The sequence below is a fragment of the Eumetopias jubatus genome, unplaced genomic scaffold (assembly GCF_037043125.1).
Source record: "Eumetopias jubatus isolate StellerSeaLion01/CBP00866 unplaced genomic scaffold, mEumJub1_p1.0 scaffold_7, whole genome shotgun sequence".
Classification (NCBI taxonomy): domain Eukaryota; kingdom Metazoa; phylum Chordata; class Mammalia; order Carnivora; family Otariidae; genus Eumetopias; species Eumetopias jubatus.
Window position 1 is genome coordinate 122,844,355 of NW_028274813.1, and position 26,254 is coordinate 122,870,608.

The 26,254-nt window shown below is 54.7% G+C and overlaps 3 protein-coding genes across 10 annotated transcripts in view; 1 reads left to right on the forward strand and 2 right to left on the reverse strand.

Moving 5' to 3' along the window:
* Window positions 1–1,412: 1,412 nt before the first annotated feature.
* On the reverse strand, window positions 1,413–8,760 carry GDPGP1 (GDP-D-glucose phosphorylase 1). Its single transcript, XM_088024944.1, has 4 exons — window positions 8,402–8,760; window positions 8,100–8,208; window positions 3,969–6,383; window positions 1,413–2,751 (listed from the first exon to the last, which is right to left on the reverse strand). The coding sequence occupies exon 4, from the start codon at window positions 2,740–2,742 to the stop codon at window positions 1,585–1,587; it is 1,158 nt and encodes a 385-aa protein (XP_087881070.1). The 5' UTR covers window positions 2,743–2,751; window positions 3,969–6,383; window positions 8,100–8,208; window positions 8,402–8,760; the 3' UTR covers window positions 1,413–1,584.
* Window positions 8,761–8,972: 212 nt separating this feature from the next.
* On the forward strand, window positions 8,973–12,418 carry CIB1 (calcium and integrin binding 1). The gene is made up of 7 exons (XM_088024946.1): window positions 8,973–9,152; window positions 9,283–9,317; window positions 10,400–10,508; window positions 11,322–11,472; window positions 11,620–11,738; window positions 11,816–11,904; window positions 12,153–12,418. Exons 1-7 carry the CDS (start codon window positions 9,102–9,104, stop codon window positions 12,172–12,174), a joined length of 576 nt encoding a protein of 191 aa, XP_087881072.1. The 5' UTR covers window positions 8,973–9,101; the 3' UTR covers window positions 12,175–12,418.
* Window positions 12,419–13,036: 618 nt separating this feature from the next.
* The window catches only part of SEMA4B (semaphorin 4B), a 36,625-nt gene continuing 23,407 nt past the window's right edge, over window positions 13,037–26,254 (reverse strand). For all 8 annotated transcript variants that reach the window (XM_028122105.2, XM_088024945.1, XM_028122103.2 and 5 more), the window contains 13 exons: window positions 22,780–22,943; window positions 22,555–22,617; window positions 20,676–20,774; window positions 19,866–19,977; window positions 19,481–19,594; window positions 19,190–19,341; window positions 18,144–18,325; window positions 17,871–18,021; window positions 16,799–17,009; window positions 16,601–16,716; window positions 16,185–16,351; window positions 14,966–15,051; window positions 13,037–14,724 (listed from right to left, as the gene is read on the reverse strand). In XM_028122105.2, the coding sequence (XP_027977906.2) occupies window positions 13,982–14,724; window positions 14,966–15,051; window positions 16,185–16,351; window positions 16,601–16,716; window positions 16,799–17,009; window positions 17,871–18,021; window positions 18,144–18,325; window positions 19,190–19,341; window positions 19,481–19,594; window positions 19,866–19,977; window positions 20,676–20,774; window positions 22,555–22,617; window positions 22,780–22,943 (2,360 nt within the window). In that variant the 3' untranslated portion in view covers window positions 13,037–13,981. The remainder of the gene's footprint in view (window positions 14,725–14,965; window positions 15,052–16,184; window positions 16,352–16,600; window positions 16,717–16,798; window positions 17,010–17,870; window positions 18,022–18,143; window positions 18,326–19,189; window positions 19,342–19,480; window positions 19,595–19,865; window positions 19,978–20,675; window positions 20,775–22,554; window positions 22,618–22,779; window positions 22,944–26,254) is intronic.

Genomic DNA, 26,254 nt, shown 5'->3' on the forward strand with positions numbered 1-26,254 from the left:
GAAGGCTTTCCTCTGAACAGCAGTCCTGGGGGAAAAACCCGATATTTGGGCTCATCACCTGGGACACAAAATCCCCTTTGCTGTAATGGTCATCTGTACTTCCTCCAGACTGAGCGAGCAACACAAAGTGACGCTATTGGAGCTTGTATATGCAAAGGCTCACAGAAAGAAGCATAAGCTAAAATTACTGTGATGTGCCAGAGAGAGGAAGTTGACCCCAAATTTTTTATAGGAATTCAAATGTCAAATATGTAATATTTAAATGTAAATGTTAAACTTTTTTTTCTCGTGGTACATATTCTGCCTTAACCCAATGAGGCTTTACAACATCTTCTGGGATGTACACCACTAAAATTCTATATAAAAACTTCAGACAAGACCTGGACAGAGAAAGCCAGCTACCCAGGGACCTGACCCTCAGCTCAGGGCCTGTCACCTGTTAAGGACACCACCACTACTATGCCGGCCGTTGCCTAGAGAGGCAGTCACCGGTGCACAGAGCCAGCTTCTGGCCCCTGACAACCGGGGCTGCGGTCCTGACCCCAGCACTTGTGAGCCGTCTGGCCTCAGACAAGTTGCCAGACCTCTGCTCTGCCAGCCTGTTCTTGGTAAATGGCGGTATTCAAGTTGTGAAGATGCCTTTTTTCACATGAGATGATGTACAGGAGGTACACTCAACTTAGTGCTGGGGGCTGGAGGGAAATTCAAGGCTGGCCAGGCAGGGCAAGGTGCTCTAAGAAGGGCCTATGCGGGAGCAAGACCGAATGGAGGGGAGGGATGAAGAAATGGTCATTGGAGGCAGGCGACGGGAGAACACGCAGAGGTGAGGGCAGAAGTGGGGGCACAATGCCAGAGGCACTTAAACCATTACTTTGCCAAGACTTGATATGAAAAGTCTGAAGTCAGGAATACGTAACTCTTTTTTAAATATTTTTATTTATTTATGAGCAAGACAGCGAGCACACACACAGGAGCAGAGGGAGGGGCAGAGGGAGAGGGAGAAGCAGGCTCCCCACCGAGCAGGGAGCTTGATGCAGGGCTCAATCCCAGGAGCCCAGAATCATGAGACCTGAGCAGAAGGCAAACGCTCAACTGACTTAGCCACCCAGGAGCCCCAGGGTATGTAACTCTTGTGCATTCTTTGTTTTTTAAAAAAGACTTATTTTAGAGAGAACACATGTGTGCAAATGTGTGTGTGGGGGGTGGGCAGAGGGAGAGGGAGAGAACCTCAAGCAGACTCTGCACTGAGCCCAATGTGGGGCTTGATCCCACAACCCTGAGATCATGACCTGAGCTGACTCTGGATGCCTAACTGACTGAGCCACCCAGGCGCCCCCATACTCCCTTCTTAGTAACAGGTTTGACATCCCTGAGGCTTGTCCAAGAAGAAAAATGAGAAGCGGATACATTCATGATGCCTCATTCGATTTATTCTAAGGTTTCTTCTCTTTAGAGACCACTTATCAGTTCTTTATCCCTCCCCTTGGGCTGAGATGGGTTAAGGTAAGGTGGCAGTCATGGACGCCCAAATGACCACATGGAAAGGGACTCAGAGCAGGTAGAAAATAAATACTTCTAGAAGGATTACTGCTCGTCCTGGGCCACCAAGGCCACCAGGGCTGCCTGTACTTCTTCCGCCTGGGCCGAGGGCAGCAGACAGTCTTGAATGAGGGCCAGAGCGGCTGCCTCTGTCAGACTGCCGAAATCCTGGGACGTTTTGACAGGGAGGTGCCCGGCCAGCTCACAGAGGGCGACACTGAACGCCTCGCCTTCCTTTACCCCAAAGCTGGACTTCCGGGCCCACAGAATTACTCGGACGCCTGTGAGAGCGGAGGAAGGTGATGTCTTTCCAGGGGGGGCCCCCCGGGTCACAAATAAATTATGGGCAATCTCATGGTCGGTCAGGTAGTTGGTGGCCCGACATACCCTGCTTATCAGGGCTTCCAAGTCAGGCCCCGGCCCGCTTGTGTAGAAGAGGAAGCCGGGAGCTGGGAGGGCCCGGAGCAGATGCAAACGGCCCCCAGGGTCCAGGGGCTCGCTCGGTGCCCCCTCCACAGGCAGTCTGTGAGCCAGGTAGTACCCGTGCAGGTGCAGGTGGTTCACCGAGGCCAAGCCACCCAGGCTGTTGAAACCGACGCGGAAGCCCGGGTGTGAGCTCAGCAGCACTGCCTCGACTCCGGCCCGCAGTGCGCCTGGCAGCAGGCGCTGGGGGAGCCCACGGCGGGGCTCGGGCACCAGCAGCACGTGGCCCCACTCCAAGGGGCTGACATTGATCATGACGAGGATGTCCTCTTGCTGGAGAGCACCTGGGAGATCGGGCTCCCGGAGCAAACGGAAAAGGACTTCTCCTGGCCGGACCTTGTTGAAGTTAAACTGTTCAGGGTCAAATGCCTGCTTCACACTCCGGATGTTCTGGGGGCGCCTCCTCTGCACGCCTCGCTCCACATTCAACTGAGCCACAAAACCCACAGCACCCGGGAGGGTCTGGGTCTGCAGCTCCCCCAGGCGGTAGCGGAAGAGCCCCAGGTCCATCCGCTGCCTCCAGGCGGAGCAGAGCGCAGAGTCGAAGCGAGACCGCGGTGCTGTGTCCAGGAGGCTGGGGGCAGCCCTAGGCCACTGAATCCCTTCCAGAACAAGTTCCTTCTGCCCGTAGACAAAGTCAGGAATGCCTTGCTCTTCCCAGTCCTTACTGTTTGGAAGGAACAGATAGGAAGTCTCATTTGAATCCTGCGGAGCGGCCATGGTGCTGACCTGAAACAATCATAAGAGGTGAAAAATACCTGATGTTGTCCCATTTCTAGGCATTTTATTTATTTATTTTTAAAGATTTTATTTATTTATTTGATAGGGCGAGTGGGAGAGGGAGAAGCAGACTCCCCACGGAGCAAGAAGCCCTACGTGGGACTCGATCCCAGGACCCTGGGATCACGACCTGAGTGGAAGGCAGACGCTTACTTGGCTGAGCCACCCAGGCATCCCTATTGAGTAAACTTTCTTAATGGAAGAAAAAAATAAAGATAAAATACGACCCTTATTCCAATGCCCGGAAAAAAATCATTTACATTCAGCTTTTTTTTTTTTTTTTAAAGATTTCATTTATTTACTTGAGAGAGACAGAAAGGGAGAGGGAAGATGAGAGGGAGAAGCAGCCTCCCCAGTGAGCAGGGAGCCTGACACGGAGCTCAATCCCAGGACCCTAAAATCATGACCTGAGTCGAAGGCAGACGCTTAACCGACTGAGCCACCCAGGTGCCCCAGCTTTTTTTTTTTTTTCTTAAATTAAGTAATCTCTATGCCCAATATGGGACTGGAACTCACGACCCTGAGATTAGAAGTCACATGTTCCGGGGCGCCTGGGTGGCTCAGTCAGTTGAGCATCAGACTCTTGATTTTGGCTCAGGTCATGATCTTGGGGTCGTGGGACTGAGCCCCATGTTGGGTTCCATGCGCAGCTCGGCGTCCGCTCGGGATTCTCGCTTTCTCTCTCTGCCCCGCTCCCCGCTCCCCCTCTCTAAACAAATAAGTAACATATAGGTTGTTGCCAATTTCATATCTGTTTGTTGCAGTGAACATCCTGTGTATCTGTTTCCAGACATGTTTTTATTTTCCTTTAAAATAAAATCCCAGTCAACCACTGGGTCAGGCTTTTGACACACACTCTGTCAAACTGCCCTCCAGAAAACAGTAGCAGTGTTCCAGTGTATAAGAATGGCCAGGGTTTCAAAGCCATCTATTCCTTTTACGGGAACAGCTTTCCCACTGTTCGGTAGGGATTCCAAATGGCCAGGCATAGAGCCATTTGGGTGAGGATGACCCAGTATGTGCGTAAGTGCCACGGCCAATCCTTCAGGGGGGGAAATGGATGGCTACCTTCATCTCCCACGGGGCCCCTGGAGCCCTGCGGACCCGGAGGTGTCAGGGACAAGGGCCTGCTGTTGGCTCAGCCAGGACTTCACAAGGAGGCTCACCTCAGCAGAGTTGCTTCACTTCTAGTCTGGGTTCCCTCAGCTCTGCTGGTCCAGAAACTTTACATGAATAAAACAGAAAGGAAACATTAAATAAAACAGAAAGGAAACATTAAAAAACATACAAAATGATCTATCAAAAGTTGAGTTTAATGGGTATAGAGTTTCAATTTTTTAAGATGAGAAAGTTGTAGAGATTGGTTACACAATAATGTGAATATACTTATCACTACCGAACCGTACACTTAGGGGTGCCTGGGTGACTCAGTCAGTTGAGTGTCTGACTCTTGGTTTCAGCTCAGGTCATGATCTCAGGGTCGTGAGATGGAATGAGCCTGTGTTGTGCTCCGTGCTCAGTGGGGAGTCCGCTTGAGAGTCTCTCTTCCTCTGCCCCTCCCCCTACTCGGTCTTTCTCCCTCTTTAAAATTAATAAATCTTGGGGCGCTTGGGTGGCTCAGTTAGCCATCTGCCTTCGGCTCAGGTCATGATCCCAGGGTCCTGGGATGGAGCCCCACATCGGGCTCCCTGCTCAGCTGGGAGCCTGCTTCTCCCTCTCCCCCCCGCTTGTGCTCTCTCTCTCTCTCTCTGTGTCAAATAAATAAATAAATAAATAAAATCTTAAAAAAATAAAATAGGGGCGCCTGGGTGGCTCGGTCGTTGGGCATCTGCCTTCGGCTCGGGTCATGATCCCAGGGTCCTGGGATCGAGCCCCGCATCGGGCTCCCTGCTCCGCGGGAAGCCTGCTTCTCCCTCTCCCTCTCCCCCTGCTTGTGTTCCCTCTCTCGCTGTGTCTCTCTCTGTCAAATAAATAAATTTAAAAATCTTTAAAAAAATAATAAAATAAAATAAATAAAAAATAAATCTTTACCCCAAAAAAAAAAAGTGGGGCCCCTGGGTGGCTCTGTTGGTTAAGCGACTGCCTTCAGCTCAGGTCATGATCCTGGAGTCCTGGGTTCAGGATCAGGCTCCCTGCTGAGCAGGGAGTCTGCTTCTTCCTCCAACACTCCCCCTTCTCATGCTCTCTCTCTCTCTCATTCTCTCAAATAAATAAATAAAATCTTAAAAAAAAAAAGTAACCGCTATGTATGAGGCAATGAGGGCACAGTAGCAAATAAGATGAAAAGGGCCCCTGTTGTCATGGAACTTACATCCTGTGGTAGAGTCAGGCAAGGAGCAAAATGAACATGTTAACTGCTCATGGTATTGGCATTCTGTGGAAAACAAACATGTGAGACGATGAAGGATAACTAATAAAACGTGGGACCAGGGCATTGTACTTCAAGAAGAGGGCGGAGTATAGCTCTCTGCGGGGACAGCTGAGCAGAGACATGCAAAATGAGCGGAAAGCTGCAATGAGGAGCCAAGGAAAATGTGTTCTAGGAAAGGAAGCTCAAGTCCAAGGTCCGAGTCAGGCAGGTGTTTGGCCTGCTCCGAGAACAGAAAGGCCAGTGTTAACCAGAGCATGGCCAACAAGGGGGGAGGGGGGCAAACGAGGCTGGAGAGGAAAGCAGGGGCCAGATTCGCTGCAGGCCCTTATGCATCACGCTCAGGCGCCTGGGTTTTATTCTAAATGGAATAAGGAGCCACTGGCAGGTTCTAAGCAGAAGCACCATGTGACACTTAAACTTTTTTCAGACTGCTGTGTGGAAGGGGGATGTAGGGGAGCAAAGGGGAAGGAGACCATTTGGGAGGCCACTCTGATGGCCAGGCGAGCGAGAGGTCGACTGGACGGCACAGGTGGGAAGGGCGACAGAGAGCAGGGGACGCGGGTCCTGTTTGGAAGGCCAAACCAACAGGGCCTGCTGACAAGCTGGCTAGGGGGGCTGAGGCGCCAGGAGGACCTGGGGGGGTCTCAGCTTCAGGACCGAGGTACACCGTAGTGGCCTTTACAGCGATGGAGGAGCTGAGGGCGGGGTGGGGGGGGGAACAGATTGATTAGAAGAAGGGGGCGGAATCGAGAGCTCAGCTCTGATTACTGAGCCTGAGATGCAGCCTGAACATCTGAGAAGTGGTAATAGGCAGCTGACAGTCAAACGTGGAGGTCAAGGGTAAGGGGTGGATTAGATACAAATATGGAATAACATTTTAAGCCAGGGGCTAGGACCAAGGACCCAGGACCAAGGCGATACCAGGAGGCTAAGAATACGAGTAAAGACATATTAATCAAAAGAAAGTGGGCACAGTCATATTTACATTAAAGTGAGCTGGCAGGCTCAAAGCATTACCTGTGAATAAAGAAGAACTCCTTTAGAGTGATCAATCAGCAGCGACCACGTGAGGGGATCAAACCTTTCCACGAAAACCAGGAGCAAGGGAGCACTGGTCACGTGCTTATCTTGTGCCAGGCATGGCTGGGGGCTTTCTGAGTTCTCTCCGGTGACGCACCTTCACAACAAGCGTGTGGAGTTGGGGATCATCCTGGGACAAAGGTGAGAGATCAAGCCTTACTGGCTGACCAGGTGTCTGAATGCCTGCTCTATTACTCACTAGGGATGTGACCTTGAGCCCCAAGAAGAAAGTCCATGAGGCTTAGCTGGGCCTCCCTCGTTCGCCTCCTCCTATTCCACTCCTCGCCCCCCTACTCTGCTCCCCACTTACTGACCTTGTTCCAGCTCAGGGCCTTGCTTTCTGTGCTTCCTGCCTACAACATACCCTTTTCCCAGACTTTCTTCACAGGGCTGACCCCTTCAGGTCTCAGATCAAATGTCACCCCCTCGGGGAAACCTGGGGTGGCTCTCCTCCCTCAAGTCTCGGGCGGGAAACAGGAAGAAGGAAATAATATTATAAATAGGGAAAAGATGTCTTGGGGGAAGAAAAAAAAAAGTGGAATTCAGATCCAAGAGTTGGTAGTTATGAACAAAACCTGAAGAGATCCAACTAAGAAATCAGATAATTTCACAAGAAACACTAGAGGCTGTTTTTTAAAAGTATATTAGCTGATGTACTCCACGTTGGCTAACTGAATTTAAATTAAAAAAAAAAAAAAGGATTTCAGCAACTCAGTTTCACACTGTTTCAAGAGTTGGTCAGGCACAGACCAGGACACCGTGCTAAGCGGACTCAGAACGCCTATTCAGTGACTTCTAATGCGAAACATGCCAAAGAGCACAAAACGTAGTCCTATTGGCTAATCAGTGTAGTCCCTCCTCTGTACAAAAATCTACCAGGAAGCGAAATTATAACCAGAAGGTTGTTTAATTAAGGGTTCAGCACCAAGTGAGGTGGCTGAGAGATCTATGTCACGGCTGGTCACCATGGCACAGGGCCAATTCCCACATCCTCATTCCAAAGAGATACAGTCTCACCACAGAGTCCAGGGACTGGCCCTCGCTGGCCGGTGCCCCCTCCCCTCAGTCTAGTACAGGGGACACCAGGGCAGCTTCCTGTTCTTCGCCTATCATTATACGAACCGATTTCTCGTGCAGAAAGAGCCTGCCGTCAGGAGGATCAGGTTGGGATGGAACCACTCACTTTGACTGGTTTTGGTGTTCTCACTGCTTTGCAGCCTCCGTTTCTTGGAACAGAATTATTTCCACAAGGGTCGGACTCCCATGTTGAGATAGTGAGTCTTCCTAAAGCCACTCTCAGAGGAACACCTTATTGAGTGCTGGGGAAGCTACGGTCATTCATTTACTCAACAACTGCCACCTATCAGATCCTGTAGATCACGATTCTCATAGCTCTTCGTGGAGCTTACAGTCTAGCGGGGAATGGCGGGCGGAGGGGGCGGGTGCCGACATTAACCCAATCAACACCCAAGTAAACATAAGCTGCCAACGTGAGACAGTGCTGTCAAGGAGAAGCACAGGCTATTCCGGAACTATAAGATTCCTGATCTAGTCTAGGGAACCAGGAAAGGCCTCCCAGAGGCTAACACGGAAGAGGAACTGAGAGCCCATTGTGGCGGGAACCCAGAAAGCCAAGAGGAGAGGGCAGAGAGAGGCTGAAGTCAGATTTCAGAGGGCCAGTATATCGGTTTTTAACCATTTATTAGTTTTAAGCTCAAATCACCATGATCAGATCTAGACTTTACAAAGATCAGCAAGTAGAATGAATCAGGAGAATCAAGAACTAATCCGTACAATGTTGTCAATTATACGTCAATAAAGCCGAAAACAAAAGAATTCATCTCACCTCCACCTCCTCCCTCAGCCTGGGATCCTCAACTTCTGGAATAGTGGAGGTTCCTTCATGCATTCATGCATCCAGTTTGTTGAGAGCCTACTCCGGGCCAAGCATTGTCCTAGGGGTTGAGAGGGGACAAGAGCAAACAAGAGCTCTGGGCGCGGGGTCGGCTCGAGTGAGGTCTACAGGATTGGGGAGCCGTGAGAAGAACCTTAGACTGGGGTGACCGCTTTCTAAATGCCGGAGCCTAGACAAGTCAGTTGAATCCTTCTCCCGGACCTGTTTTCCACATTTGTAAAACGGGAACCTACCTTGCAGGGTTCTTGTGAAAATCGAAGATCACGATGCACGGCTCCTGCAGTCTGCAGACCCTCAGCGCACAGCCTCAGTGGCCCGCAAGGTTCAAGTCATTTCTGGAGGTGGCATGCGCGCTGCAACGCGTGCGGCGCGGGCGCAGTGGCAACGTCTGGGTGAAAAAGTCCTCGCCGCGCCAATGCGCGGCTTGGCCGCCTTCCGCCACGTAGCGAGTCTCGAACTTTCCCGGATTTCCAGGCTCCAGATACTTCCCTTGGGCCCCTATCGCGCCCAAGGCTGCCGCCACCACCGACAGCAGTGGAGAAGGACGCAACGCGACACCTGTCGCAAGCTCCTACCGGGGCCATGGCGAGGCTGCGGCGTGCCGAACGCATGCGCAGCCAGCCCGCTCGCACGCGACGAGGCTCGTCCCGCCCACCCAGGAGGCGGGGCCGTGCAGCCTGGGCTCCGCCCCGGAGCGTCCGGCCCCGCTCCGGGCCCCGCCTCCAGCTCGCCGCGGACAGCCCGGAGCGGGGAGCGGGCGGGCGGAACCGGGCCGGGAGCGCCTGGGCACTTTAAGGAGGGGGGCGGGCCCGGGGGCGGTGGCCCCAGGAGCGGTTGCCACGGGGACAGGGCGGTGACGCGGCCCGAGGGCGGAAGTGAAAAAGTTGCCGGCGCCCCGAGGCAAGTTGGCGGAGCTGTGCGCGCGGCGCGACGATGGGGGGCTCGGGCAGTCGCCTGTCCAAGGAGCTGTTGGCCGAGTACCAGGTGCGCGGGACGCCGGTCCCCGGGGAGTTTGCGCGCGGGCCTGCGCTGGGGAACGGGGTCCCGGGGTGGGCGACAGAGCGGGCGCGGCCTCCGGAAAGGCTCGCTGAACCCCTCCCGTTTTGCCTTCCAGGACTTGACGTTCCTGACCAAGCAGGAGATCCTCCTGTAAGTGCCGTGTCGAACCTCAGCTGCCGGATCCTCTAGCGGCGGCGTCGGGGGTGGGGGGCTCTGTCCGCAGACGGTCAAACTGAGGGCACCCCCACAGGGAGGGACAGGGGCCCGCCTGCGGTCCGCGGCCGAGCCGGAGCTGGCGCCCGGGCCCCGAGCCCCGGGCGGTGCCCTCAACCCGTCCCGCCCTCCCTGCCGCCTCGGGGGCCCCACTGCGCACCGCGGGGGCCACCTAGCAGCCTCGGCCCGGCTGGGCGCTCCGGGGCCTGCGCTCCGCTGGCTTCTGCGTAACCGAACTTCCTGCCCCGGCCCGGCAGGGGCTGCTGTGGCTCTCCGCGGACTTCGCCGACCCGGAGCCTGGCTCCTGGTAACTTGATCTGAAGCAACACGGTAACCGTTAACGCTTACTGAGCACTCTCCGTGTGCGAAGTGGTTGCCGGCATTACCTAATTCAATCCTCAGGAGGGAGGTGCCGGGACAATGAAACCGGTTTCAGAGAGGTTTGGTAACTTGCCTAAGACTACACTCCAAGTAAGAGGATTTGAACTCGGGCCGGAACCCCCTTCCTAGCCGCGTGCCAGCTTTTTGTGGCCAAGGCACTTGAGTGAGGAGATTCCTTGGCTTCCCTTGGCAAAAATAATCCCAGTGGGAAGGAGGTGAGGGCTGAGGAAGAGATCGTGTAGGGTAGTTGCTAAAAAGGGGGAGGCTTTGCTGGAGATTCCTGGAGTGAAATGGGAAAGAGATTTCAAACTCTTTTCTCCCTGTTTTTCAGGGCCAACTTCTGGCTCCTTTTGCAGCCTCTCCATCCCTCAGGGAGCTCGAGAACTAATGCCCAGTACAGTGCCTGGCATACTTTAGGCCCTCCGTAAATACCCATGGCATGAATGCACTCTCAGCCCATAGTCTTGTGACATAAGGGGTTCTACATATGTAGTCTCCCTTTGGCTTATGCCTGATGACTGAGAAGTTCTGTGTATGTGCCTTAGCTCCTCACCTGGTTTATAGTGGGTAACAAGGCAAGGAGTGGGGATGTAATACACACAGGAAGGTTTGCCAACAGGTTCCTCTCCTTCTGCCAGAGCCCACAGGCGGTTTTGTGAGTTGCTCCCCCCAGAGCACCGGAGTGTGGAGGAGTCACTGCAGATGCGCGTGTCCTTGGAGCAGATCCTCAGCCTTCCAGAGCTCAAGGTGCCAGTCCCCCACCCTCCCTCTGCTGTTTGTCTCGAGATCGTGTGGTCACTGGTCCCCATTCTGGTCTTCTCTCCTCTCCATTTGCCCTGATTTCCTGGGTACAAGGGCTTTACCAGAATCACCCAGTGGAATGAACTAGAGTGGTGTTTTGCAAACTGGGATTCTTGGACATATTCTTGGAGAGTCAAAGAAGTTTTGTCCTTTAAAAGGAGTTGAGCTACCTTATTCAAGTTTGAGAAACCCTATTCCAGAGACTGATTGCCTCTCCATAGGGTTGCTGTGAAAAAAATTTTTTTAAAGATTCTTATTTATCTGGGAAAGAGAGTTGGGGGAAGGGCAGGGAGAGGGACAAGCCGACCCCACACGGAGCCTGACGAGGGGCTCCATCTCACCACCTTGAGCGGAAATCAAGAGTCTAACAGCTGACCGAGACACCCAGGGCACCTGACTGAAAATTTTTATGCAAAGCGCTTGGCCTAGTGCCTGTAACACAGTGAGTGTTCAAGTAAATGTGTTTTAAAGTAACCAGCCCATCTTGTTCTCTTTGCTTAGGATGCTTTCATCTTCCTTCTCTGCCCCTGGGCCAGCCTTTGGGTTAAACTGACTCACAGGAAGCCATGCCTATCCCTTCCCCAAGTCAGGTGGTCCTCCTGCCCTCCGTGCTGGCCCTAGAAGACTGACCCTTCTCTCCTGTGAGCCTGAGCTCATGGAGCGGGCACTGTGACCTGCCTCCTCCAGTTCCTGGTAGGGTTTGAGGAGTGTGTGACCTGGGCCGCACCTGTGGCCTTCACACAAGGCTCTCCTGCCTAGGCCAACCCCTTCAAGGAGCGAATCTGCAGGGTCTTCTCCACATCCCCAGCCAGGGACAGCCTGAGTTTCGAGGACTTCCTGGACCTCCTCAGTGTGTTCAGTGACACAGCGACTCCAGACATCAAGTCCCACTATGCCTTCCGCATCTTCGGTGAGAGCCAGGAGCAGCTTGGCGGGACACAGGCCTGTCCCCACACGGTCTTGGTGGCGGCGTACCGCTCGGGACCTGGGGGCCTTCTGTGGAGCCTGGGAGCTCACCCTGACCACATTCTTTCTGGCCTCCTGTGTCTGTCTCTAGACTTTGATGATGATGGAACCTTGAACCGGGAAGACCTGAGTCACCTCGTGAACTGCCTCACGGGACAGGGTGAGGACACACGTCTTAGTGCTTCAGAGATGAAACAGCTCATTGACAACGTGAGTAGGCCGGCAGGGCCAGGGAGGGAAGGGTCAGGGAAGGGCCAGGACTTGGCCTGAAGCTCTCCCTTCCCCAGATCCTGGAAGAGTCCGACATTGATAGGGATGGCACCATCAACCTCTCAGAGTTTCAGCACGTCATCTCCCGTTCACCGGACTTCGCCAGGTATGACAGTAGTGGTCCCCCCGCGTTCTGGGTCCCCGGCTGCTGCACCTAGGTCTGGGGTGTCAGGATGGGCGGCAGCAGCCGGGCTGGGAAAGCCCCAGTTCCTCTCAGGGTAGCTCTTCCAAAGGGGAGGGACAGATGTGGGACAGCCCATTCCAAAGGGTCTTAGGGATGATGTGGGTAAGTTTGGGGTTAGCCCCTTCCCTCCTCTTTCAGCAGAAAACCTGACCCGCTCTTCTCCTGTTCAGCTCCTTTAAGATTGTCCTGTGACAGGAGCCACAGCGTGTGTCCCAGCAAGCACCCCGTCAGAGAGCCTTTCCACTGCTGAGCTGTGGCCAAGGTCATGCCTGTGTTGCCAGGGCCGGCCACGCTGGCCTAGCCGAGCTGGCGCCGTGCGGTCCTGCTCCGGGCGGGGAAGGCCCTCCGGACAAGGGCCTCTCTCCTTCTGTCATGGTCATCGCTCCCCCGTGTGTTTGTGTTCTACTAATCTATAATAAAGGTTTAGACGTTTTGACCCTTTGCGTGATACTAGAAACATTGGTATGAGGAAGGACTGGACTTCCAGAAGCCTTCGGTCATACCGGAAAGAACAGGATCTAAAGAGCCAGCAGGAAGTCAGACTGTAGCCTACCCGGCCCACCGCCCACCGCCCACGAGGCTGTGAGCAGGAAGGGGCAGCCTGATAGATGGAACTCCTCCATATGCTGATGCTGGTGCTGCTTACAGAATTTCCACACATGTAAAAATTTAGACAACCGTGTGCCAAAAGAAAAACCAACCGCCAATTTCACCGTATGATCATTTAAAAAAATAAACGTTTTTTAAATTAAAAAAAACAAAACAAAAAACATGACAAAACCTCTGGTCCTCTGTGCTCCCACCCTGAACTGAACGGGGGGGGGAGGTGCAGAGCAAAGGGGTTGAGGGAAAACGAATGAATTCCTTGCCCCTCCCATCAGTGCATTAAACTTCCCACCTTTAGGACCACACTCCCCTGGGAGATGGGAGTCGGCCAGGCCACGATGGCTCTGGCCCACTAGCCCCTGGAAAGTGGAGGCTCAGAACTCCTCGAAACTCAGAGAACTGGGCCAACCTCAAAAAAGGAACAGTTTTTTGGGAGGAAGGGCCATGGTTCCGTTTCTGTTATTTAGATTTTATTTAAAAAAAAAAAAAGTAAAGTGCCTCTTATTAAAAAAAATATAAAACCCACATAAACTCGGGGTTCCTGTATAGGGCAGTATCAACACCCCTTAGAGGGGGAGCGGGCAAGGTGGAGGGGATGAACCGGGGGCGGGGCTCTGGGGAGGAGCCCGGGGTGGATGTGGGATTTGAAGGCTGGGATGGAGGAAGGCAGGCAACAGTCCCTTCCTTGACTTCGATGGAAAGGCGTCCATCGTCCTAAACTCTCTCCTGGGCTCACGCTGCCCCTCTCGCACGTGGCCACAGCCTGATACAGGCCCGAAAGGTCCAGCAGGTGAGTCTGAGCCCAAGGCCTCGTGACAGCTGCAGTGGCAGCATGGCCCTCGGGTCCCTGAGGTGACGGGATGATGGCTGTAATAAGTCGGCCAGCTGGCAAGGCAGGACCCACGGAGCCCAAGCCGGCCCCTGCTTCTGCAGAGACGAGGGGCGGCCGGTGGCCGCAGGGTAAGGCAGAAGGTGGAAGAGACCAGCTGGTGGGGACGGCCAGCGCTGTCTCAAGCACTCTGGGTGAGTCGGCCATGCCCCTGAGGCCCCGCGGCGGGGCTGTTCGCACACATGGAGCTCTGTGATGTGTCGTTCTTCTCAACCACTTCACATTTGCAATTGTTTTTAAACAAAGGGCTCAGTTTTACACAAGGAGCACTGTTCTGCCCATCCAGGCAGGCCCCCATCTGCAACCGGGTCCTCCTGGGCCACGGCGGTTGGTCGGTCGGAGGGGGCCCGTGCTACTTGGCGGAGGAGCAGCAGGCCGGCGGGCTCCATCAGCCCCGACCCCGGGGCGCCACGGTCATGTTCCCTGAGGCGCAGAGGTCCGGCTGGCCCCCTCTGAGCACTCACGGCCTCGGAGGCCAGGGTGGACTCCTCGAGAAGCGTGCTCTCACACCACGGAGTCCCGGATCTCAGAGCCCAGGCGGACCCGGGGCCGGGGGCACACCGGGGACACCTCCACAAAGCTGTCCTGGATGCTGAGCGGCCGCTTCTCTGACTCAGTGAAGATGCGGGGTGCCGGGGAGCTATCTGACAGGGCCTGGTAGCCTCGGTGGTCGAGTGGGGTGCTAGGGGGGCCTACGCCATTAAGCGGCCGGGTCTCAGGTGGCAGCGCCACGGGGCGGGCCTTGGGGTGCACACTGGCACACTCGCCCTGCTTCAGAAAGACTTTCATGCCACCCCGGTGCCGATAGAGGAAGAATAAAATGAAGAGCACCACGGCGAACACAAACAGCGTGCACATCACCAGGAACTCGGTCCAGTAGGACTTGTCTACACCCCAGCTGGCCTTGCCGCCCGCTGGTGCGCTCACCCGGGACGTGCTGATGACGACGGGGATGCTGCCGCTCCGGTCGGCTCGGTCGGCCAGCATGTCGTCCACCACCTTTGGGTAGTAACAGGCCACCAGCTGCCGGAAGCCCTCCTCCAGGGACCAGCACTGGAATACCCCCAGTTCCTGCTGGCTGCCCACCAGCAGCAGGTCCCCAGTGGGCAACACACGGCAGGAGGCTGAGGCATTGACCGGGAGACCATTGTGTAGCCAGAGCCGGGTGGCTAGGTTGGAGAGGAGGGGGCAGGCCAAGGTGTTCACCGTGTTGGGCTGGAAGTAGACTTGCTCACATCGCTTCTCACCTATGGACAGATGAGAGAAGGGGCCCAGGGTAACGGGCGGGGGGACCGGCATCCACAGGAGCCCCAGGCTTGCCCCACCTCTCTTGGGACTGCACTCCTTGTGCCACGATGCGCAACTCTGGCGACTCGGAGTCTGGGACGAGGACATGAGGAAAGGCATTTATACCCACCACTGCCTGCAGGGGCCTTCTCAGCAGACCCGGCCCCCACCTCAGCTCCAACCCTTCTCAGGGCGACTTACCTGTTAGTACAGAAGACCGGGGCCCAGGTGAGGAACTATTGCAGAGATCCCTGGTGTTAGCCCCCTCAATGTCCTGGATCCATGGCCTGAGGACCAGAGAGCGTCAGAGAGAGGCCAGGAAACCACCATGCACCCGCTTGGCCCCAACCCCAGTGCAGCACATGGCGCTTCTCTGGCCCTGCAGCCCCGCAAGGGCCTGGGGCCCCGGGTGTGCCAGGCCCAAAGCCGGAGTAAAAGGCAGGTGGTTTCCCCAAGCTGACTGCCCTGCAGGGTCTGAACCAGCATCTCCTCTGTCTACACAGTATTTATTTCAAATACAATTCACTACAATACTTCCCTGCACTACAAGAGCAATACGGACCTTTCTGGAAGGACGGCTGAATCTATACGCATGTCTCTGCCTCTTTTAAAGCAATGCACATGCACGCACTTGCTTAATAAAACATAATAAAGAATAAAAGTAATTCGTGATACACTCACAAAACCTAAAAAAACTCAACCAAGTACAAACGCTGAAAACACTACAGGAGTCAAACACAGTCTACCAGCCGGTGGTGATCGTGACAGGTGGCAGTTTGGGCGTGTCCTTCCAGGTGCACACGCGTGTGCTCAAATGGGATTCTTTGAAATATAAAGCTGGCACCAGGTCTGTGTGTAGAAGCAACGACACTACGAATGGGACAGATGCCATTTTTATTTAAAATACACGTATTTTTGTTTATCACACACAGATATATATATAAAAACCTGGGAGGGTATATATCAAAATCTCACTGCAATTCCCTCTAGGTGGTGGGATTCGGAATAGTTTTTGTTTTACCTCTACTTTTCAAGTTTTCTATACGAACATCTTACAACCCAATTTCGTGCTTCTGAAAGCGATTTTCAATGGGTTTGTTAATGGATTGTCACATAGCTCCTATTTTTTGTTAAACACGTTCACACGCCAATCCACAATCTCCTGCAAAGCTTTGCAGAGCCGTGACACTTCGTACTTTACCGAATGAGGTCCCCAGCTCTACAGATGGGTAAGGCAAACATCATTTATGGCCCAAATCAGAACACTTTTGAGAGTCAGAACGGGAGTCAGTTCCTAGTCACGCTGACCGTGGACACAAAAAGGAGGCTGCCTGGGGAGTCTACAGAGGGCCTAGGGAAGGTGCTCTGAGGCCAAGTGCACAGGGATGGCCAGGTGGGAAGGGCCGGCAGGAGCTCTCACCTGGAGGCTGTCTCAGGCTGGTAGAGGCTGATGTGTGTGCATCTGGAACTGCTCCAAGCACAGTAGGGGTCCCGGGCGAGGACGCAGTCCCCACAGCTCTGGTACAGGCTGCAGTTGGCGACGGGCACCTGGACCACGCCAGGGGAGGAGGCGGCGTAGAGCAGACCCTGTACGGACGCAGACACGGGGATGAGAGGCAGGAGCAGGAAGCCAGGGCCACCACCCACAGCCGCACCCGGCCACTCCCCAAGGAGCCTCCTCTCGTGCTCCCGGGCACCCCGCTTTCTGCTGCCTTATGCCATGAGCCTGGATCTTTCCATCCTGCTGGTGCCAGGGAGGAAAAGCTGGCTGGGGCCCGCCTGTCCATAGCAGAGGGGCAGCCGAGCACGCTCCCCTGGGCTCCTCCTCCAGCTCACCCTGTCGGCGTCCAGGAGCAGGTTCTGGATGGGCTGTCCCGCTGGAAAGATCTGGAGCTCCTCAATGATGTGCACCCTGGAGCCCACGGCCACCGCCTTGTGCAGCCGGCCATCACCTGGAACATGGACGGCACTCAGACCCATATCCCAACAGCCGGGGCTCCTCTACCCCGAACCTGCCCCGCTGTCGGCACTCACCAGTGCCCAGGAAGAGCACGTCATAGGTGCGATGCAGGCCAGGCACACGGTGGACGGCCACACGCTGGTAGCGGGCCCGGGGCTGCAGCAGCAGCAGGTGGCTGCGGACCTGCCCGTCCATCAGGAAGTGGTCCTTGAGGAAGTTCAGCACACGGTCTGGGAGTTGCAGGGATGAGGTGATCTTCCTCTCCCGGGCACTGTTGGTGATGCACTGAAGGAAGAGGTGGCGGCGTGAGACGGAGTGCCGCTTAAGGCAGCACGCAGGAGGGGCAGCCTGGAGACGCGGCCAGGACTGCCGGCCCTGCCTCCCCAGCGGACAGGACGGGTATCTGCCCACCCCTCAGAAGCCACGGCCCATCACTTGGCTCTGCATGGAGCCAACACACTGATCTGGAGGCCCAAGGGCAAAGCCTGGATATGGGGCACCCAGGGGCCCTGGCTGGCAGGGTTCCCCCTTCCCGCCTAGGCCCCTCACCCTCACCCAGGCCTCAAGAAGCATGACCACCCTTCATGCTCCTTTCGCCAGGCTCGAAGGAAGCCCTGGCTGGCCGGGTTTCCTAGTGCAGGGTCAGAAGGTGCTCTCTCGGGGCCCCAGGGAAGTAAGGCCCAGATGCCCATGAGGGGAACAGCTCAGTGACACTCTTCCTTGGCTCTGCTCCCCCCCCCTCACTTTCCTGTTCCCTCATGGTGCTTCCTGGAGTCACCTCCCACATCAACTGCCGACACTCATATCCTTGTTTCAAGGTCTGCTTTGGGAGGGAGTCTATGAGGCTGGAAGGACAGAAGGAAGATGTCCCCATGGCCAAGCCACTCACTCACTAGATAAGGAGCCCAGAGCTGAGTAGGGGAGGCACAAACGAAGGGACAATGACAAGAGCGCACACTTAAGCGCTGGAATGGAAGCACACTGGCTCACCCTGAGGCAGGTTTCAGCCATTCCAACATTCATAGCCACATCCAACCCAGTAAAACAAGCAGGCCTGAGCTTTGGTCCCCACTTTCAAGATGAGAAAACAGACTCAGAGAAGCCAGCAGGGCGTGGGGAGCCAACTTGTCAGCAGCCAGTACTCACCGCTCCGGGCCGGGGTGTGGGTACTGGGTGGGTCACGGTGTACCACTGCTGTGTCTCACGGTTCACCTCCTTGTAGAGGCCATTGAAGGCATTCTGCACGTCCTTCATGGTGAAGACGCAGACGGCAGAGCCCTCTGTGGTCCCCCTGTGCCTACAAAGGAAGTAGCTGGATGAACCCAGGAGCCCTGGGGCGCGGGATGCAGCCAGATCTTGGGCCCCAGTCACAGGCATCCCCCGCCCTCCCATCTCCAGTTAGGTCCCGGGGGTCTGTACCACTGGGATGTGAAGACCCCATAGAACAGGGTGTCATGCCAGTCCTGCGGGCTGGGGCTCAGCGTGAAGACATCCTGCAGCACATTGAATGGGAAGCCGTCGTCTGGCCGCGAGCATAGCAGCTGGGCCTTCAGGAAGGACGTCCAGCGCTGCTGCAGGACCCGCTCACCGCCCTCGTCCCCCTGGGGGAGGGAGAGAGAGGCTGGGCGTACACACGGGCCGCCGGGGGGGAACCTGGGGCTCCTTGCGGGCCCTCCCCAGTGGTAGCTACACAGACACCTGGCGGGGCAAGCCACAGCCAGGGCGGAGTTCCACTTAGAATCAGGAAGACATGAAGGCGGGGTCCAGGTCCCATCACCAGGAGGCTGGCCAAGTAAACGAGGGTGCCCTTCTTACTGCAGAGTACCCGGAAACGGACAGATGGGAGCCTGCCTACACACAGGGAAGGAGGTCATGATTCCCCAAGAGCAGGGAACCTGAATACCCACACTGCAGAACTCTTGCTTGTAAATAGTTTTTTAATACTATAAATACCTACCTATTTACACATACTCCAAAAAAAGGAAACAGATCATCAAGGAATGTTCTAATCATCTGTGGTGCAACAGGAGGATGCCGACACTAACAGTCAACATTTAGTTTTTGCCTACCACACTCCTAAAAGCTTTCTGGGGATGGATTTAGCCCACATAACTCTGAGGCAGGTATTATCATGCCCACTGAACAGATGGGGACGCTAACTGAGAGGGCACGGGACTTGCCCAAGGTCACAGGACCGGTGGGGTCGGAACTGAAGCAGCCTGGCTTGAGTCTCTGCTCTTTGTCGTGATTCTACCCTGCCTCTTTATATTGTACGTGATTTCTGCGTGTACTTTTCTGTACTTTCGCATTTTCTTAAATAGGAAAAAACACGAGAGCTTAAAAGGACAGAGAGAAAAGCAGTTGGCCAAGCTGCTCCTCCTGGAGGACAGAAGAGGCCTCCTGGTGTTTCCTGATCCTGTACCGGGGGAGCCTTCGGGGTCTCTGGGGTAGCCCGGCCCCCTCACCTTGCAGATGCGGGCGATGCGGGACACGATTGTGTTCTCAAAGAACTCAAACTCCTGGCCGGTCTCGCTGAAGAAGAAGTAGATCTTGTCATCGTCTCCTTCCAAGCTGCCCAGGCTCTCGGGAATATAGGCCGAGGCCACAAACGCTGGGTCTGTGGGACCAATGGGGGGTGTAGTCAGCCTGGGAATCCCAGACAGGGGAGAGATTGTTCTTGGCCTGGCCCTGAGGGGAGAGCGTGCCCCTCCCTGGGCTCTGGGGACTGCCCACTGGGTGTGTGGGGAGGATTTCACCTTGGAGCCAGTTGAGGGAGCTCTCGGTCTTGGTGGGGCGGAGGCTTTGGCTCCGGGAGATGGCCGGGTCATTCCCTTGGAAGCTGCTGACTGTTCCCGTATAGAGCTCACCATCTGCCAAGAGAACATTCCCATGGGAATGGCCCCTCAGCACAGGGCCCTGAGTGACCCCAGCACTGCCTATCTCACTTGAGGTGGACAGGGAAGGGAGTGGGATCTGGGAAAAGCCAAACCCAAGGGCAGCCAAGGGTCACTCTGTGCCCCCTGGGACTCAGCATGGCGGGGACCCACCACCAGCTCAGGCCTGGGACCTAGGCTGCCCACCTTCCCACCCCCACACGGAGCCTTGCTGAACTCATGCTGCCACTCTGTCCCCAACACTTACCAACCATCAGGGCCGTGGACTTGAAATTGGGGTCAAAGGGACAACGGCCCTTGCCATCTTCCAGGAGGATGTGCCCCACCTCGTCCTGTGCCAAAGTGAAGTTCTCCACATTCTGCAGGGAAGCAGATGGAAGAGGTCAGGGGCACGCCAGGAAATGTGTGGGCTTGGAGGGAAAGGAGGGGGGTGTGCCAGAGAAGGCTGCTCTGTGGGGGGCGAGAGGGGAGGTCATCTCTGCACCCAGGGCGCAGTCGTGGGCGCCGTCTGGCAGGGACCCTCTACGGTGGGCATTACTGGTCCCAGTGACCACCGGAGAGACACGACAGGACTCAGAAGGGGTGGCAACATGATTCAAACCCAGTGTGTCTGACTCCAAAGGCGGTGCTCCAACCCACTGCCTCAGAATGCCACCCCCTGCTAAGGTGTGGGTAAAACAGAAACCAGGAGTGAGTGTGTGTGAGGAGGGGTGGAGGAGGTGGGCTGTGGAACCGAGTGAGGGCAGGAGGTGGGCTGTGGAACGGAGAGCTCGAGGAAGCAAGAGAGGGTGTGAGTCCTGGGCTGGCCAGGACCTTTGTGCCCGGGGGTGTTCTCTTGCACCCCTCTCCGCCCCCCGCCCCCCACCCCCCTGCCAGCCAACCCGGCCACCAGATCTGGGGCTGGGCCTCAGGGCTCTCAGACCCACTGCTCCCTAGATGCTGCGCCCTGGGCCCTGCCCTGGGCCCGGGATCAGTGCTGGGGAACAGCGCCTGGTGCAGAGAGAGGGGCGGCTCCCAGGCCAGCCCCAGGCGAGCCTGGGCAGAGAGGGGCACTCACGATGTAGGTGCACACAGGGCTGAAGGCCGCCGTGCCGCAGGTGAACAGGTGAGTACTGTTGAGTGGCAGGAGGATCTTGATGTAGTTTTGACAGTCGCGCTGGGGAACGAGGGAGGAGGATGTCAGGCCCAAGCAGGCCACCAGGGGGCACTGCCAAGCCCTCACCACCAGTGTGTGCAGGGTGCGTGCGGAAAGCTTCTGCTCTCAAGCTGCTCATATCCCAGGGCAAATGAGAAGCCAGCAGTGTCCTGGGGCAGAGTACACTGAGGACCAAGGAGCGTGTGCATTCTGGAGGGGGGCCTGGGGGCGCAGCTAGTTCTGCGTTCCGGAAACTTCCTTTCAGTCTGGGAGTGAAGGCACGGAACCCCTCCCCTTAGGTGGTCTTTGCCCCCTGAAGGTCTTTTTCAGAACCTCAGTGAAAATCTCTGGTCCTCCCCACCTGCCTGGTGAGGTAAGCCACAGCCCAGAGCAGGACCCCGGACCCCAGACTCATGGATCGCCTCTGCAAGGGTGTCTAGCGGTATCTCCAACCAAGCATCTGTTTGTTTGCCCAAAACTTTATCCTCTGAGACCTTTCCCCTTTCAGCTGCTCACGCTCCAAACCTGGACGTCAGCCCTGACTCCTCTCTCACACATCCCCCATTTCCTGTCAGGAAGTCCTGGTGGGCCCATCTTTAAACTACATCCGGAACCTGACCATTTCTCACACCCTTCACCGGTGCCACCCTGGTCTGGTCCCCCTCACTGGGCTCCCCACCTCTGTCCCCACAGAGGCCACGCTCCGTCACGGCAGCCAGAGCGACCCTTTTAACACACATGCCAACCATGGCGCTCCCCTGCCCGGCCCTCTGGGGGTTCCCCAAACACCTTGCTCAGGGTCAGTCCTGTCCTGCCCGTTCTCCAGGTATCCCATGGCCAACTCCCTCAGCAACGTCTAGTCCTGACGCAAATGTCACTTCCTTAATGAGGTGTGGCCTGACTACCTGCTCAAGTGGCTGTGTTTGGCCTGTTGTTCTTTCTTCTTTTTCACAACTGTATTGCCAGTGTCTAAAAGGACTTGAGCACAGAGCACGTGCTTGATAAACGTTTGTCCATTAAGAGGTCAGGGGCAGTCAGGACTCGAACCTGCGTCTGACCCCAAGTCTGGGGCTCTTTTGCCTTCACCTCAGCCGCCTCCTGCTACACGCAGGACAACAGGTCTCCGGGAGGGCGCCTGGGTGGCTCAGTTGGTTAAGCGACTGCCTTCGGCTCAGGTCATGATCCTGGAGTCCCGGGATCGAGTCCCGCATCGGGCTCCCTGCTCAGCGGGGAGTCTGCTTCTCCCTCTGACCCTCCCCCCTCGCATGTGCGCTCTCTCTCTCTCTCTCTCTAATAAATAAATAAAATCTTTAAAAAAAAAAGAGGTCTCCGCGAACAGTGGTGAGTGCTCCACACTCTCCAGCAGAACACTCTCCAGGGGGGCTGGACCAGACCCCCACACCCTGTGGTCTGGCCAGAACCACACCAGGATCGGTCAGACCTGCTCTAGCGCCCCATCCGCAGGAGGATACCCAGTCACTGCTCTTGCTGGAAACCGACTTTATTTGGTTCTGATTAGGGGCCAGGTGCCCTACACGTATTAGCTCACTGAATCCTCACCCCAAGTCCTGTGAGACAGGCATCATTATCCCCATTTTATAAGTGGGGACACTAAGGCTCAGAGAGGTCAATCTACTTGTCCCAGGTCACAGAGATAGTTAAGTATAGGGCCAAACGCAGGTGTGGCCATCTCTGAAGCCGCAGCTGGCTACACCGCTCCCACATCCTGCCTCCACGTTGGGTCCGGTGCACCTCTCTCCATCCCTCCCTCGGCCCGAGCGGCCTCCAGGTGCTAGCTCACCTGCGGGTCCTTGCCCTTGAAGCTGCACTGCTGTCTCCTCTCGGCATCTGCGCTCCACGGCAGCTGCAGAACGGGAGAAGGGGAGTGTGCATATGCGAATGGGGGGTGTGCCCGGCCCCTCTTCTCCCATTTGCAGCATCTTCACACCCAGAAGGTCGGTCTTTCCAACCATCTGCCCCTCTGCCATCCTCTGCCCAGCCTAGCCAGCCCCAGGCACCTTCTCACCTCCTGGTACACTCCGCCAGGCAGGAAGCTGGTGCTGGTGTTGAGAGCGAAGAGGGCCTCTCGGGCGCCCACATACAGAGTCTTGCCATCCCTGCTCAGCAGAAGGGCCGTGTAGTTGGAGACGTTTTCCGCTCCAAATCTGAGGAATGGCCGCTTTTGGGAGCCTGGGGAGAGGAAGACGGACATTCCCTGGGGCCCACGCCTCCCAGGAGACACGTCTCCCACCAACCTCGAGGACAGGCCGATGTGAAGGGAAGTGAGGAAGGCAGCGCACGGCAAGGAGCTGGGGACGGGCAGACGAGGCTGAAAGGGGAACAGCCTTCCTGGGCTCTCAGACATTGTCAGAAACAAATGTACAAAGATGAATGTAAAAGAACATTTATTAGAGCGCCGTTCACATGAGTGAGAAATGGGCAACAACCCCAACCATAGGGGACGAGAGGAAAAGATGGCATTAACGCTGCACTCGGTGGGATATGATGCAGTCGGTAAAGATGAGGGAGTATTAGAAACACCAGGAAAACAAGCAAACAAAATGAAACACGGAAAACAGGGTCAAATATGAAGCAAACTAAAATATAAAGTGGTGGGTTTTGAGCATGTAAGAGAATAAAAGAAAAGAAAGGACATTTAACACCCTCCTTGAGTAGCATCAGATCCAAGGAGAAGGACCTGTAAGGACAGCCCACCCCACCCTGGTCCCGCAGCAAAAGATTTCCGATGGCCTAAGGGAAGCAAATGCGGGGCGCTGGTCTTTACCTCGCAGTACCAGCTCACAGTCACTCATCGAAGATTTACGGTTATAAAACAGAACGCAAACTGTTACCAACCTTGACCTCAATGTACAACAGAGAGATGCTGTGATGCTGGGTACCAGGGTTGTTGAGGAAAAAATGGAGTCTCTATCTCCTTGGGAGAGCAAAAAGGGCCACAAGATATTGTCAGTGGTTAATGGAATAAGAAACTGAGGTTTAAGTATAAAAAAAAAATTTTTTTTTAAGTTTATTTTTTTAGTAATCTCTACCCCCAACGTGGGGCCTGAACTCATGACCCCAAGATCAAGAGTCACATGCTCTACCAACCGAGCCAGCCAGGCACCCCTCAGGATAATATTTTAAATTACAGAGGCAACCCAATATAGTGGTAGAAAAATGTCTGCAGGAGGTGGGGAAGGCTGATAGAAGTGATGGAAAGCCCTCTTTTTCTCGGCAGCAAATCAGTAAATCAGGTAAGCCAAGCAATAGTAGTAGTGCAAGCATTTTACTTAAGTATATGGACGAAACCACTGTACTAACAAAAAGTCTGATTTAAAAGCCATCCCTTTACCCAGGCCTGGGGCCGGGGATGACAGAGGCACTGGTCACTTTTCACAGTAAGTACTTTCACCCTTAAAAACGAATTATGTGCATGTATCCTGGATATAAACTTGAAATACCTTTCATTGTTTTAAATTCCATAATAACAGGGAAGATTCTAATTACCACCAAGTGAAGATGGTTATAAAACAGTGTCTAGGGGCGCCTGGGTGGCTCAGTGGGTTAAGCGTCTGCCTTCAGCTCAGGTCAGGATCCCAGGGTCCTGGTATCAAGCCCTACATCAGGCTCCCTGCTCAGTGGGGAGTCTGCTTCTCCCTCTCCCTGCCGCTCCCCCTGCTTGTGCTCTCTGTCAAATAAATAAATAAAATCTTAAAGGAAAAAAACAAAAGAAAACAGTATGTCTAGTTAGATCTTATTTTTTGTGGGAAAAGTATAAACAGAAAAAGGAAAAAAAGGGGGGGGAATAAATCCAGGAGGATGAATCACAAAATGCTGAAAATTGGTATCCCTGGTGGGAGTATAGGTCATTTTTTTTTCCTTTTTACTTATCATGTTTGGATTCTATAATTAACAGGTGACTCTTGTGTGATGCAAAAGAAATAGAAGGAAAAAAAAGAAAGAAACGCACATATCTGTCCAACCAGGGTACCGTCTGTGCCTTGAGCGACTAATGGGTTTGAAGAGAAATTATTTAAAAAATTCGAAGCAGCTGATAAGAAAAGAAAAACAAGCAGAAATGAGCCACCCTGCCCGGCCTCAGGTATCTCCTATCTGACCAATAGATAATGGCCACGCAAACAGACACGGTCTCATGAAGCTGAGGGAGCAAAAGGAGCAACATGCCAACAAAGCACTTGTGAAGACAGCTTCTTGTGCTTTTACATGGTGAGTGTTTTTACGTACCCCCGGCCTGGTTCCACAAAGGGCAAGAAAACAAAGAAAAGAACGTAGTGAAACATAAACACTAAAATCAAGAACAGAGGGAAAAAAACCAAAACCACAAATCCAAGGAAAAGGCCTAAACCAGAGAGTAAGGGCATAGTCACACAGGCAGGTCAGAAGAGATCTTCACACAGCTACTAGAGATGGGTTGTGCATTTAATGCCGAGCCTCCTGGTGGCTGAGGAGAAAAGGGAAATGAAGTGACCCTGTTCTTGCTGTCCAAGAGAAGGAACACGTGGCAGCCATTCTGGAGAAGCTAAGCCTTTTGCCTAGCCACTGATGCTGAAGGAAGCCCTCAGGTGGGACATCCTAGCAAAGCCAATGGGACATGGGATGGACAGCATCCCACCAGCAAACAGGATGACAGAGCTCCCAAGGCCGCTGCCCACGATATCTCCTGGTGAGGGAAGGTGAGGACGCAAGGTGACCAGTGGAGCAATCAATGGGGGGATGTGTGTGGTTCTGCAGCTGGGAGTCTTGTCATGCTCTAGAAGCAAAGTCAGAACTTGGAGGGGGGGGGCACTGGGAATTGATGGGGGAAAGTCACGCCTCATATCCGGAGCCCAAACTGCGGTACTGAAACCATAGGACAGCTATGGTCCGGAGCAGTCGAGGCCTCTCTTTGAGCTATTTTTTTTTTTAAAGATTTTATTTATTTATTTGAGAGAGAGAGAGAATGAGAGATAGAAAGCACGAGAGGGAAGAGGGTCAGAGGGAGAAGCAGACTCCCTGCTGAGCAGGGAGCCCGATGCAGGACTCGATCCCGGGACTCCAGGATCATGACCTGAGCCGAAGGCAGTCGCTTAACCAACTGAGCCACTCAGGCGCCCCTCTCTTTGAGCTATTAAGTCCAGAACTGCATGAGACTCTAGGTCTTCTGCTCCCAGTTCCCAACTCCTCACCACCTATCAGCACTCTACATGCTGGGAAGCCCGAAGAAAGTTTCTAGTTCTAATCCCCCACTTCTGTCAACCACAAAATTTCCAAACACAATGGGGCCCAATCGTGTTGTTTGCACTGTGTGCTGATGACCTTTTGGAACAAGCAGCCTGACCTTTTCATGCTCTGCTCCTAGGAAGGCAACCCCCTGAAGAGACCCCTCCCACCGGCCAGCACAGGTTCACACCTGGGAGGGTGCAGCAGGGCACATACGCAGGTATTAACCCCTGCAGGCCAATGACTGCCCTACAAGGGCTTACAAAGCCTTACAGAAGAAG